Below are 14,092 nucleotides of genomic sequence, written 5' to 3' on the forward strand. Positions count from 1 at the left end.
CGGAAGTAGCTAATTGTTGAAAATTCATTTGGATGTCATTTGAAGGCTTACTTGGGCATCGAAGATCGAGCCAAGCATCACACCAGTGATCGTTCTTCTCTAAAGCAAACAGACAAATACGTAGGACATCCTGCCCAAAATTTCCATACAGCGTCGCCGTCGCCCATCTTCACTCTGGGTCGTGTACTCAGTTACGCATCAATGCCTTTTGTCTGCCTAGACGCTCAGTAGACGCACGCTGGTCGAGCTAGTGAGGATAGGTGGAAGTCGTTGGAGCGATATCACTGAATCCAAAGACTGATACATTATCGAATAAAGAGGATATAACGTCAGTCTTGGATTGGATCTGCGAGTTGAACAGTTAACAATGTGTAACCCATGCTGTCTTAGTCAGGTGAGTAGATACCGTATTTTATAATCACGCTCTGTTAGATTAAACTTCCCGGTGACATACAAGGGAGTCGTTAGCATTCGGACTGAACGCGTTCAGTAGCTCCTGGGCTAGCATTTTTTCATTGTTTGAATAAGAACTGATAAACTTTGTGTGGAATGTCACGTTATGCTCAAATAAAAAGTTGTATTATGGTAATATTGGTCGTTCTAGGACGTCGGAAACATCTGTTACATGGCTAAGGAATGAATTCGATATTGTCGAGTTGTTTTGGATTTAAAACCTATTGAAACAAAGAAACAATACTCCTAAGCAACTCCAAACTCATGTGAAGTTGGTTAAACACGTATACTATACAGGCCACTCTCTTATCAAATACTTGGCTAGCTCGCTTGTCGTCTCTCTTTTAACAACTGACATTTTGGCGAGCTGGCTGCGTAGTTGCCAATATGCAAGATGAGCAAGTGCCTGGCTGGGCTACTGTGTTCCTCGCTTGAAATTTCCTCGGGGTATTTACAAGGACCCCCATATGAGACCAACTAAATAATGGAGGGAAAGACCTGTCCGGACATTGTGTTTAGATTGGAGTTAATGGCCGTTTTGAGTCCGATTCAATATAGCCTAACCCTAGCTGGAATATTTTTAGAAGTTACATTGTCTATTGTCAACATTATCCTGAACACAGGTGCTACTTGGTAGCCAATATCGTCCCTGAGCATGACTCACTAACATGGCAAATCATACATTGCACAGTCTATGTAGGCTATTTGATTGAATAGGCTACATAGATTTTCTAGATGGTGGTATTCATAAAAATGCATCAAAGCTAAAGCCAGCACATTGTAAGAGTGGCTTAGATGCCTAGTTGTTTTTCTTTTCGGCTAATCTTAAATTATGAAGCAGCAGTCGCATTTTCCCTTTAAGGAGGGTCTTTTGGTCAATATTGTCCTTGCTACAGTCTCCATATGCTAATTTCTGCCTGAAGTGGACCTCATTTACAGGCTGAGCTTTTATTATTGTACGTGGTCCGCGGGTGGTCTTTTCATTTCCTTGTAGAATCTGTGAGGCGGTTTGTTTGCATAAGATTAGTGCTGGGAAAAGGAGGGGGAAGATCCCAGCAGCCAAAGGGGATTCAGTCTCTGGATTTCTGTCTCATTAGTGTAGACCTGTCAGGAGTTAGTTGTTGGCAGACATCTTGGGGATACGGCATGTCTGACACACACAAACTGCCATGGAGTTGCTGACATGGGGAATGTCTGACACAGGGTTATCCCTACAGAACGCTTCCTCTTTGGGTCATTCAGAGTAGACAAAAGGCACTGACCAAAACAGCTTTTGGTTTCTGTGTGTTATTTTCTGTGATTTTTCTCAGGTTTACTAGGTTCCTTGCAAAGATGGTGATTCAGTTTTGTCACCTTTGCACTAAAATCCACACGAATATGTGTGCATGTGTCTGGGGTGCTGTCTATTGGATTGCAAAGCCTCACATGCGCTTGCATTATTAGTTGCCAAGGAGGTGGCTCCCAGCAAAGGCATGATGAAATGCCTTGAAATAGGCTACACTCTGAGGTCTTTTCTTTATGCTGCCTGCCCAAGTACACATTGTAATGTGGATGTTCCATGAAGGGGAGGGGAGGCGAGGCTTTGTGTCCTTGCTAGGCTATATTCTCTGTGGACTGATACTGGAAAGATGGAAAGCTTTTTCCAACAACTCCAATAACAGTTTTCCAGAGGAATAGCCTCATTTTCACAGCAGAGTTAAATTGAAAGGACAAAGAATCCTTATCACTTCAAAGTTTTGCAGTGAGCAATGGCTTCTCACCCGTAGACTTCGGGAGGTTTGGAGTTCTCTGTTCAACCTAAATCTGTGGCTTGTGTGGAGAAGGCTTTCTTGTTTAAGAGATTGGTTGAAGCTTGAGGTTACCAGGTTTTTTTTAAACTTAAGTTAGCCTTCTTTTTTGCCTGTTTTTTTCACACCTGCATAGTGATTATTCACACACCCTCTGAATAGTAAGTGTGAAACACATTTCATTCTTCGGCAGATATTCAACAGCTTACAGTCCTTAAATTTCTAGCGTATTCATGGTCTCTATTTACTCAAGACAAAAGGCAACTTCTGTGTATACTTGAAACAGTGAAGTAATAAATTTTTGTCTCTCTCGTTCTGTCACCCTGTTAACAGGGCAGTGGTACCACAAAGGACTCATTGATAAAACTGTATCTGTGGTGTTATTGTCAAGCCTGTTTTTTCCACTACTGCCCTTGATGTTGCAGATGCAGAAACAGTATTAGGCCAAATCATTGTTCACTTCCTCTGACTTTGTTACAAGAGCTGCTAAAAGTGGACCAAATGTTCCATTTTAATGTCCCGAAATGTGGAAAGATCGAAGCATTGCATTGAATGGAAGTGCATTGTTGACGGAACAGAGATACTTTATTAACATGCCTTTTACAACACAAGTGCTCAGTAAATAATCACTAAATACAATTAAAAAAAAAATACAAATCCAGATTGTTCTTAATTGCTCCTCAAAATAAGGATACTCCAGCCATGTTTCTTACAAATCTGTAATAGCTTAGGCTAACACACTGACACAAATCCATGGACATTTTGCTGTGTTTTCTTGTTTGAGTTGTTGTGTTTCATGGATTTTCCAACTGACCTGGTGACTCATGCGTATGCCGCCAAATGCGCCGTGAGTCAGTTTGTTGTCAAGCACCACACACAGCAGCACTGACTAGCACAGCTAGTCTTGCAACCAACACTCAGCTATGCAGTCACACAGGTTTTCATTTGAAAGATGCGCCTTAAAGCTAGGACCTCGGCACAACAGATCCTGGTAGCAGGGATCAGTCAAGCAAGGCGAGGAAGTCTCCATCAACAGTCTCTGTCGCTCCCACGGATGGGGTTACATCGGCCAGGTCATTGTCTTGGAGTTGGAAGGCCTTTGTGTGTGAAGCAGCGAGGTCCTATCGCCTTTCACCCAAGGCCACAGCTAGCAGCTGGAGGACAAGAAAGGGAGGCACTGCACTCGAGTGGCCAAGAGTGCACCCCTATGTGTGGGGGAGCTTTCGGGCTAGTATCTCTTACGCAGCATGGGAGAGGTCAGTGTAGGGGGTTGGGATGTAGCCTAGACTCCGGCCGCGCTCCCTTCATGCCACACTGACCAACACGAAGGAGGGCCCTTTACTCAGGGTGGGTCGGTGGGTGATCAGTGGTCTGGACATGCTGACCACAGGGTGTCCCCTCCCCTTTTACCCACCCACATTGGTTCCAGCCACAGCTTGGGATGGGGCATTTGCTTAAGGTATCCCTCCCCTGCTGTCTTTTTTGGTTGTGTGTTTGGGTAAATTATTTGCACTTTATTCCATATGTAATGGTAAATAGTAGAAAAAACCTGAAAGGAGGCTTTAACACACAATTTGGGTAAAGCTTATTTTTCGTTTCACCCTCCTCTATCCCATAGACTTGATTTACACATTTTGTTTTTAGCTCATGCTAAAAAGGTTTCATATGAACAGTGTACAGTTGTTAGCCTGGATCTCTGACCCATTCTCCATCCTGTAGACTCTGTCTGCAACAGAAAAGTTCCACTCAGCACTCAGCAGCAGATGAGCAGATAAAGACATTTCCAGGTGCAATCTCTCAAGCCCCCATCAGCTGCCTTGTAGACTTGATACAGCCGTAATGTCTGTAACCTCCCTGGATGCGCCTTCCCCACTGCTGCTGACAGGCGGCCATGGAAACAATCCTGCTCTTGCCGTTTCAGCAGCCAATAAGGATTGGTCTTTGGGATGGCTAGAGCAAGTACTTGACCAATGGGAGCAACGTGTGGTTTGTTTAAACAACTGCGGTTCTGAGCTCATGAGTTCTGTATTGAGTGTTGTGTTGTTGGCAAGTGGGCATAGAAATGTAATATCCACAACAAAACTGAGAAGGCCTATTTGTTCGACACAAGACTTTAATCTGTTCATAACAACTTATAGGCCAGGGGTCCCCAACCTTTTACGTACCATGGACCGGGTTGATTCCCTTTTTTTTTTTTCACGGACGGGGGGGTTCGGGGGTTCCATGTTCCATATTCCATATGTGTTGTGCATGCATTACTTGAAAAGAACTAGCTCCAGTTAGGCCCTATGTATGAACAGTGAAGGTAACGAACTCTTAAAAACGTGAACTTGAAGAAGTGAAAATTGAACAATATGAACTATGAAAATTGAACAACTTGAAGCTACATCCATCAAGTGTGAACATGGCATGCGTAACAAAATATGGGAACAAAACATGGGAACTAAACGTGCATTACGAATATAATCAGTGGGAGCCCTGTGCTTGTTTCCCTGCAACAAGACAGTGACACCCTCAGTGTGTTTGAAATGTCCAGTCGATTGCGCAATTTGGGCTTAGTTGCAGTCATTGCAGAAAACCCGCATAGATACGTGGTGGGAAATGGTAGCAACAGGGTGCGATTTGTAGGGGGGGATGGTGAGGATTTCCCCACCTCTGGTTTTCCTATCCCTACCTCTGCTAAATTATTTTTATCGCCGGTGGGGACAAGGATTTTCCCCCCTTGATAGCAATGCAACTTAACCCAGTACACTACGGGTGACCCGTATTCGGGCAAATACAGTGCCCCCCACCTCCCCCCAACAACCCCCATGCATTTCTTTGCACCTTATCATGAACTACCATAGTCATGCTATATACCATTTTAAAGCTGAGAAACTCAAGAATCGATATATGTAAAGCTTTCCATGAATTAACATATATTTCGTGTGTAAAATATAAGTTTATCCCGATATATAACATATCAGAATACCCCCCTCCACCACCCCCCAAAGTTGCTGCGTTCATATTTTGTCACTTGTCTGTATGGCCGTACCAATAAGTTAGCCCAGCATGCTTGGTCTTGAAATTTTCGTAAGAATCCATAGATGTAAAATATCTACATTGTTATATTGCCAATATATTGAGTAGTTGTACACGCCAGTACAAACAAAACAGATACATACGAAAAGAAGCGAAGTAAACACTTATTTTTCGCGGAAATCCAGATATTTCGGTTTTACTTCCATTATTGTCGCTGGATTCACGGTACTCCGCGTGTTCACGAGGCTCTTCTGATTCCATCGATACCCATTACATGTCTGTAGGACCAATGAGAGTCGAGATAGATGCCATCAAAGCCAATGAGTCACGTAAGCGATGAATCTGACAACCAGTCTTTGAATGGTCATAGCGCTGCGTCTGAGTGAGCCAATGAGATGGGACCTAGATGTCCGTGTAGCCAATGAGGAGAGCTTTCTTTAGACATGTGACACATCGTCCCATTCTACTTCCCTGTCGGCTAAACTCAAGGCGCATAGCCCATGCGTAACCAGATTCCGAAGCAGTGGTTTGGAAGTTTGTTACTAAACAAGCAAGATACATGTTTTTGAAGGTTTTTGTTCGTAAAACATGCCAAAGAGACAAAAAAAAGACGAAACATGTCGAAGAACCCGAGGACATTGAAGATCTGGAGGACATCGATGAAGGAGAAGAAAGCATTTTCTCGGAATGCGACTCCGAGGAGGAGCAGAACTTTTTAGCTGGGAAGGACCCCGATTTTGAGCTGTGAGTAGACTACTTATATCCATATACAGTTACAGATACAGTTTAGTTTGCTTTTGTAATGTTTAGTGCATAGTTTTTCATTTAGCTTTGTTTCATAGTGTGAACAGTGTGAACAGTGTTCTGGTACCTGGGGGGAGGGGAGTTAGGTGAGAATGCAGTGTGTGTTTGTGTGTGTGTGTGTGTGTGTGTGTGTGTAAAAGAGAGAGCAGGGGGAGGTGTGACCTGAGTACACACATTTATATCATTTGTGTAAGTTGTTGGGAAGGGTTTTCATATACTTTAGTGGGTCTGAGCCTAACTTCCATCTGTACAATTGTTTCAGTGACAGCGATGAAGACTGGGCCCCGCCAAGCAAAAAAACAAGAGCTGAGGATCCTGTGTCTGAGGAAGAGGAGCCGGTGGCCGAGACTATTTCAGTTGTTCATAACACGTTCCATTTTGTTGACCGTGGTTGCCAACACAAATACATTTCTATTGCATTGAATGTGAATCATTTGATGTTTCGTTTGCCAGGGTATTGCTATTTTTTACCTTTGTTTCATTTTATAATACAAATGTTCACTGCATTACCTTGTTTGTCCTTTTTTCATGGAAATCTCAAAGGCGTAGGAGCAAAAGTAAGAGTTTCAGGTCAGATAATGCTTCTCTGGACTCATGGCACAGCCACTGCAAAGCACTCCAGGTACAAGCAACATGACACAGAGAGTGTAACCTTTCATTTGACACCAAGATCATGGTTCTACATAAAGGGGTTCTTGTATAGGAAGCATTTTAGTTTTGGGTAACCAAAGGTCCTTTTGGAGTCTCCAAATGGACACTTAGCAAAACGCATGTGTATGCCCACACAAATATGGGTCCCACACAGTCATACATCATCCTATAAGGATCTACTTTGACATACAGATTCACAAGACCTGGTAGTGGGCCTCAGTGGTGTTTTCAAGAGAAAATAAGTGACCAAGAGGGCAGAATGTGGTCATTTCTAGAGATGTACATAACCGCCTATAAAAAAAACTATCATTCTACCCTTTGCCACTCTCTGATAGTTCATCACACAGTCAATCTATTGGTACCAAAAAATTCTACAAGGCCTTAGCTTTCCAAAGAGGTCAGGCACTTGATTGTAAGTCAAAGTATGTGGCAACAGGGCCATTTTAAGTAGGCGGTGTGCAATTTCGAGGAAAAACTCAAAATAGGGGTGGAAATGTATAAGGTTAACTGCTAGCCTACTTAAACTCTTGAAATCTAACAATCTTCAGTGTCAATACATCAGAGTAGGCTATTCAGTAGCCTTCTGGCAGACGGCACATATTTCTGAACGTCAACACAAAAACATTGTAACATTTTAGTGCGGGAACTTCCGCAGGGAAAACAGCTGAACCAAACATGAAACGCGTTCAGAGCAGCATATCGTCTTTAAACACCTAGTTTGCGGAGGACGAACGAGAAAGCACTCGTTTGATATATCAACCAGTAGGCTAGGCCTAGTAGACAAATAACTTACAGAAATAATCCGTACAGCAAAAACGAATGTTGGTGGGTATTTAAACTATCTAGCGGGTGTTTTATAACAGCTGCAAGAAATAGAAGCTTCATGGTATGGCCCGTAAATTATTTTCATAAAACTTCAAGTTGCCCTATAACTTCACTCTCCAAACTCTTCACTGCACTGTAGCCAATTAACTGACAGTATGATAGTAAGCTATTTATTTTCTGTAGGCTTCAATAAACACATTTATTTTTTCAACTTTTACAATATTACGCACTTGGCTACTGAACGCAAATCTGCAGGAGAGAGAATGCACGCAGCCTACGCAGCGTGTAGCGCAATGTACTATTTGTATACCAACTAACACTGTTAGCCAATTCCCTAACTCAAGACTTCAGTGTCATCATATACAACATTTTACATAACAAATACAGAAAGGATGGAGGCAGCAAAGGTAGAGGAGTCATTTCAGATGGGTCAAGAACAAGGTGAATTTATGCTTGTCAAAACGTAGTCCAACCCTGCATTAGAGGAGCTGAGCACACTGGCTGTTTAAAGTCATACACAACGGTAAACTAAAACTAAGCTAAAGGTAAATGTTACAAAGTTGGCAAAATTAATATAGGCTATTATTAGCCATGAAATTACTAGGCTATGAATCGTTCAAACATATTCAAAATCATCCCCCCCTCTGGTTTTTACACAAATCGCACCCTGGGTAGCAATGTTTTCAGCGCTTTTACGGCTATCTCGGGATATTCTGCTTTGGTTTTGATCCAAAAACCCGCCAGAGAGGTTTCCTCATATACACTCTTAAGACCACTGTCATTTGCAATTTCGATCAATTGCTCTTCCTCCTGCGCTGACATGTTAGGACTATTCGGGATATTGACAAATGGGTTGCGGACCCACTCATTGGTTTGCCGTGGATCTTTGGAGGATGGGAAGTAGCCTAACGCTCAAACTCATTTGAAAGCGCAACAAGGTGATCGCGCACCAGCTGCGAGAGAAAGGGCCCTGCCTTAAGCTCAAGTCAGTCTCTCCCAAAACCCCCACTACTGTTTGGAACATATCAAATACACCCCGTCCCCATTCGTCCCCACAAATCAAGCTTGGCTTTAAATGCAGCGACTTTATCTGCCAGTTTAAAGACAGTCGTCATTCTCCCCTGGAGTGACAGGTTGAGGTCATTAAGCAACCCGAATATGCCACATAGGTAAACGAGTTTTGACACCCAGTCCTCATCACTAAAATGTGCAGCTAACGGTGACTTTTTTTTCTGTAAGATATCTCTGCAGCGGCTCTCGCAACTTAAACACCCTGGCCAGTGTCTGCTAAAGATGCTTGTTTTTTGTTGCTCATTCTAGCAGTTTAGCTAACTTCGCGTGACACTACCATTCGCCAAGAACTGATCAAGTGAAGTGAGCTGACCTGTAAAGTGTTTAAGGCAGGACAGACAGACGTAAGAAAATAGACCTTGCAAAATGCAAACATGCGTGCAATCAAACAACTGCATATAGGCCTATGCCATGTAAAAACGTGACATTATTGCGAATTAAATTGAGTTTAGTTTGCAGGCATTTTTTTTAAAACTCATGTCGTAGGCTACGGCCGGTTAGGCCCGGTGGTTGGGGACCGCTATATAGTCAAGTCAAGTCAAGTCAAGTCAAGTTTATTTATATAGTGCATTTCATACACAGAGGTCATTCAATGTGCTTTACATAAACAAAACCAAACAATAATAACAAATAAAAGCATAGAAGGGCAATATAGTCAAAGAATAGTTAAAAGGTAAAATAATAAAAACAAAAACATAAGACACATTGTAAAATCATTTAAAAATAAAGAATAATTTAGTAAGCAAAAACAAAGGCAAAGTAGTAAAAAAAAAAAAAAAAAAATATATAGGCTATTACTCTTTCACTGTCTCCAGTCTGACAGCAGTAGTCGTGTGAAAAGAGAGACTCAAATGTACCACCATGTTCAGAAACGACTATATAAAACCATTAGAGCATAAAATATGATGGCACACTACGGGCCAATAGAGGATAGTTATTCACCCATAATGCACTGCACTGATGTGGTTTTATAGTACAGTATTGCAGTGTGTTCAAGGGTGCAGATGGGTGTGTAACAGTAAGAGAGAAACGTGTGTGTGTTTATTTCTGTTTCTTGTGCTGCTCTTTGTCCTCATGTTTTATTTACTCTCCTCCTCCCTTTTCAGCTGGCATGCTGTTGTGGCTCGGCGGCGTGCTCGCTGTGCTGCGGCTGCTGCCCCAAGATAAAGCAGTCCACCGGCACGCGCTTCATGTATGCGCTCTACTTCATGCTGGTCACGGTCATCTGCGTCGTCATGATGTCGCCCACCGTGGAGAAGGAGATGCAGAATGTAAGTCCCGCCAACGACGACTGGCCTCCACGTCTGCTTGTGTTTGCTCGGCCATGTTGCAGCTTGCCCCTGCTCTGACGCACCCTCTTTACAAACACATGCCCTGGTCATAACAACTCAAAAGGGGGAAAAAGTGTGCCAGGGGGGGAAAAGCAGGATGGAGCTCTGTGTTGTTTTATATTTTGAGTAGTAAATGTTCTATTGGGAGATAGTAAAACCGCAAGAGAACGCCCCAACAAATGGCTTTTAAATCACCTCCTGCACTCTTTTGTAGTCTAAGAAATAGAGACTAGCCCACTAATCTCAGATGCCCTTGAAAATAAACTGAACTGTCCCTCTTTCTCTCTCCCCTCTTTAACCATGTTATTTCCACACCTCAGCTCCAGCTATTGAGGTATACAACACCACAAAGGATGGCTTCATTTTGCTAAGGAAAGACTGTAAAATCTAGGGCCTTCAACTCGCCCCCCCCCCCTCCCAAAAAAGATCTAATAGCATAGCAGCCTGAAATACAGCTCTAATTGAAGGAGGGAGAACTCGTAGAAGCTACGCCCCCCTGACCGTACGCTCCCCTAGCAGTAGTTCCGAGGCTGCAGTCCTTTTCCCTGGAAACTGGGTGCACAATGGAATGTTGCCCGGTGCTCTGGGAGAAGCATTGTGTGGCGTCGGCCTGTCATGTGTGCCCTGGTTTACAGGCTGGTTGCGCCTCCACTATTGTATTCGGGGGTGATGTTGACTCCCCTGCTGTTTAAAATTTCACATGGGAACAAGAGACCAGTGAAGTGACAAAGAGCAACCCCCACCTTTTTTGGGGACCAAAGCCTGATACCAACAGCACATATGTGCTAAAAGCATCAGTTTAGTTAGCAATGTCTGTTTCAAGAGAGCGTGATATCAAGTGGGTCTTAGAGCTTGTGCTTTCTGTTTTGAAAAGAAACAGCCTTTGAGGTGGTCACTGGTAACAATAGATCACACTTTCACCTTGAAATAGCTCCTTCAAACGTGTGTCTATTTCTTTTCAAGTATTTCGGGATGGATGATTGCTGCTTCATGTCAAACATAATTTTCTTTACCCCAGGCTGCAATTACATGCACTAAATGTGACCTACAAGGCCAAGTATATACCATAGGGTTTTCCAAATGGATAATGCTACACAGCTGAAGCTAAGAGCTTTCTTAGCCAATCCTGTCTGCTCCTCACAAAAGAAGATATTAAATATTGGACTTGGGTTGACACTAACACCCATGCCGTAAATAAGAGTCAGGCATTGGCTGTCTTTGTCCAGCCAGCTTAACTTTTGGAAGATTAATTTACTTTATGTTTAATACACCCAGGAATAGCTTTGATGGCCTGCTGAGCCTGTGCTATGAGTCATTCAAGTTCACATGCTGTGTGTTTTTACACAGCCATCTTCTGTCTCTTTCTGAGTAAACAGTCTGACCAAGAGAAAAGATTTTTATTACCCGTTTATAATCCTGTTTATAGTACCTAATTTTGTACTCCCTGTTTTTCTCAATTTAATGAATACATGAATGTTTTAATTTAGTCTTTGCTTTAAAGACAATAAATTCGACATAAGTTATTTTGACAGTGCACTGCATGAAATGGCAAGGCAGGCTACTTAGGCCTCACACATCATGTGTGGTAAATGTCTGATATGTCCTGCCCCCTCAGCTGCCATTGTACAAAGACATCTGTGACCAGCTGAGTGCCGGGGCCAACTGCAACGACCTGGTGGGCTACAGGGCGGTGTACAAGGTCTGCTTTGGCATGGCCTGCTTCTTTTTCCTCTTCTGTATCTTCACCATACGGGTCCAGTCCAGCACGGGGTGCCGGGCAGCCATTCACAACGGGTACGGCTCTCTCTAATACACAGGACACACACATACACACACACACTCCTTCCATTGTTATGGAGCCCATTCCCTCTGTTTTTTTCTCACTCACTGACAGGCTCTCTTGCTCTCTCCCTCTCCCTTTCTCTGTGTATGTCCATCCAGAATGGGTAGATAATATATCTCTGCATTCTCTCTCCCCCCCACCAGCCCACACCAGCTTCCATAGTCCACACCAGCTTTCACTAGGGATGTAACGGTATGAAAATTTAACCTCACGATTATAGTGACCAAAATTATCACGGTTTTCGGTATTATCACGGTATTTCTAAAAGCGTGTTCAATATGTTCAGAAAGCACTGATAGTCCTACACAAGCTGAAATAGTTTCAATAAGTGTCCCGTTCACTTTTTTCTTCATGTTTAATTGGCTATGTGCTTATAGCTTAACACCCTACCATAACTTGGAGTTAGCTGTTTTTTTTTCTTTCTGTTATTTGGATGCAATGAGTGAGACCAAAGTAAGCGTTCAAAATAAAACTTTAGGCTACTGTATTCTCCTGATAACGTGAGTGGAATGGATTTAATGTGGACGTGAACACAAAAAGAAGCAGAGTGGCTACATGATACGGTGCACATTTTGCGGTGAAAAAGTTCCGCCTTATAAAATCAGGTGTAGCCTAATCTGAATCGTAGTTAAAACCATCAATTAGACAACAGAATCAGTAGGGTACCAGTTCTGTTCCATTGTACCAGGCCTACTGTATGTCAAAAGCAGGCTCGGATGAAGCTGGGAAGGATTAAACACACGGTTTCCACACTGCGGTAATCAACAGTGATAATCATGATGTTTGAAATGAAAGCGGTAATTATTATCGTCAACATTTTTATCGCGGTTTACCATTATACCGGTAATCGTTACATCCCTAGCTTCCACCATGTGTCTCTCTGAAGATCTCTGTAGGCCACGCTATCACTATGGTATCACATGTATGCTTTGGCAGACAGCCTTCCTAACCGGCCTGCCCTCAAACAGCACTTAGCCAGAAATCCTTGATAACAAGCGCAAGCGGCTAATCCCTCTCCTCCCCCTCCTGCTGTCTCCCCCTTGTTCCTCGCTAGCCTCCCACACCACCCGCCAATGAATAGATGTATTAATTCCGAGGATCTGGCCAGAGGAAGTTGCTGCGGAATGAGCCTTATTCTGCCCCTTACAAATCAAATGGCTTAGCCCCCCCCCACAAAGAAACGCTTAAGATCATAATTGGATCCACCAATAATTGGATGTTTTGTGAGGTATGCAAATATTGCTAAGCAGAGAGTGTCTGTATGGGTGGTTTTTTTTTTTATTAGTGTGTGAGTAGAGCCCAGGGTGGGCACGTGGCGACACACAAAGATGCCCGTGCCCGCCACACTTCACAACAGGAAAGCCTACTACTGACGCTTTTGAACACTGTGAAGTCACATTCACATCTGTGAAGTTTTCTCTCTAATGACTAATCCTCCGTATCAAACAAGACGGCTTGTTTTGCATTTGCAGGTTGACAGCAAGTAGCAGCGTCCAGATAATGTGTGGTGAGTCATAGGCACTATGAAAATAATCGGATGTGTTTTCCACCTTTTGTTTCTCACGCATGCAGGTTCTGGTTCTTCAAGTTCCTGGCGCTGCTGGGCTGCTGTGCAGGAGGATTCTTCCTTCCAAATCAGGATACCTTTCTTGAAGGTACAGTCTTTCTCGGTTCTGTTCTACTATTTTTCCTCTCTGTAACGTTCACGTTATCATAAGATAAAGAATGAACCTCCTAAACGTCTATGTATTCCTGCCTCAAATGATAAACTACATTCACCATACATTCCAGAACACTCTTTCAACCTCCTTGTAGGCCTAACCACTCTCCCTTTGAAAATGGAAAGATATAACACACTAGAACATTCCACGGCAAAGGTCTCTCCGACCTTGGAGTCACTGCTCTTGTTAAACAAATGAAAAAGTGTGCAGTGGTGGTATCGCAGCGGGCTCCAGAGAGACCCGGACTTCTGCAGTCGTCTTCTTCAAGGGCTCCAGAACTCTCCAGGGTCCATTTGGCCGGCACTGCTGGAGTGGCAGGCGATTTGGGCCTAGCCCAGTCCTCCTCGGCGGTTGGGTCCCAGGGGAAATTGAGGGTCGCTGGCCCGGTCTCTGTCATCATGCTCTCCATCTGCTGTCCTAGTGGAATCTGAGGGTTTTTTCGTTTTAGCTCGGCTGTTTTGGCGAACATTGTGAAACAGATTTATGGGCAACTTAATTGCAAACATTCTCAACATGATTCATTTCATTGTGTGGTTCACTCCTAAGGTTTACGTTAGCAACTAGCCAAACAATAGGGAACACAGA

General features: G+C 43.3%; 1 protein-coding gene and 1 long non-coding RNA gene across 2 annotated transcripts in view; both read left to right on the forward strand.

Moving 5' to 3' along the window:
- The first annotated feature begins 29 nt into the window (after nucleotides 1–29).
- Nucleotides 30–14,092, forward strand: part of serinc5 (serine incorporator 5) — a 29,536-nt gene continuing 15,473 nt past the window's right edge. The window contains exons 1-4 of the mRNA XM_076270652.1: nucleotides 30–394; nucleotides 9,719–9,883; nucleotides 11,559–11,737; nucleotides 13,359–13,441. Of these exons, the coding sequence (XP_076126767.1) occupies nucleotides 368–394; nucleotides 9,719–9,883; nucleotides 11,559–11,737; nucleotides 13,359–13,441 (454 nt within the window). The 5' untranslated portion in view covers nucleotides 30–367. The remainder of the gene's footprint in view (nucleotides 395–9,718; nucleotides 9,884–11,558; nucleotides 11,738–13,358; nucleotides 13,442–14,092) is intronic.
- On the forward strand, nucleotides 4,988–6,571 carry LOC143105833 (uncharacterized). The gene is made up of 2 exons (XR_012983555.1): nucleotides 4,988–6,005; nucleotides 6,328–6,571. It is a non-coding gene; the product is annotated as an uncharacterized LOC143105833 (long non-coding RNA).

Source organism: Alosa pseudoharengus, unplaced genomic scaffold (assembly GCF_046254945.1).
Source record: "Alosa pseudoharengus isolate Yale_2024_CS ecotype anadromous, Long Island Sound unplaced genomic scaffold, YU_APseudo_1.1 YU_APseudo_1.1_scf_6, whole genome shotgun sequence".
NCBI classification, from domain to species: Eukaryota; Metazoa; Chordata; class Actinopteri; order Clupeiformes; family Clupeidae; genus Alosa; species Alosa pseudoharengus.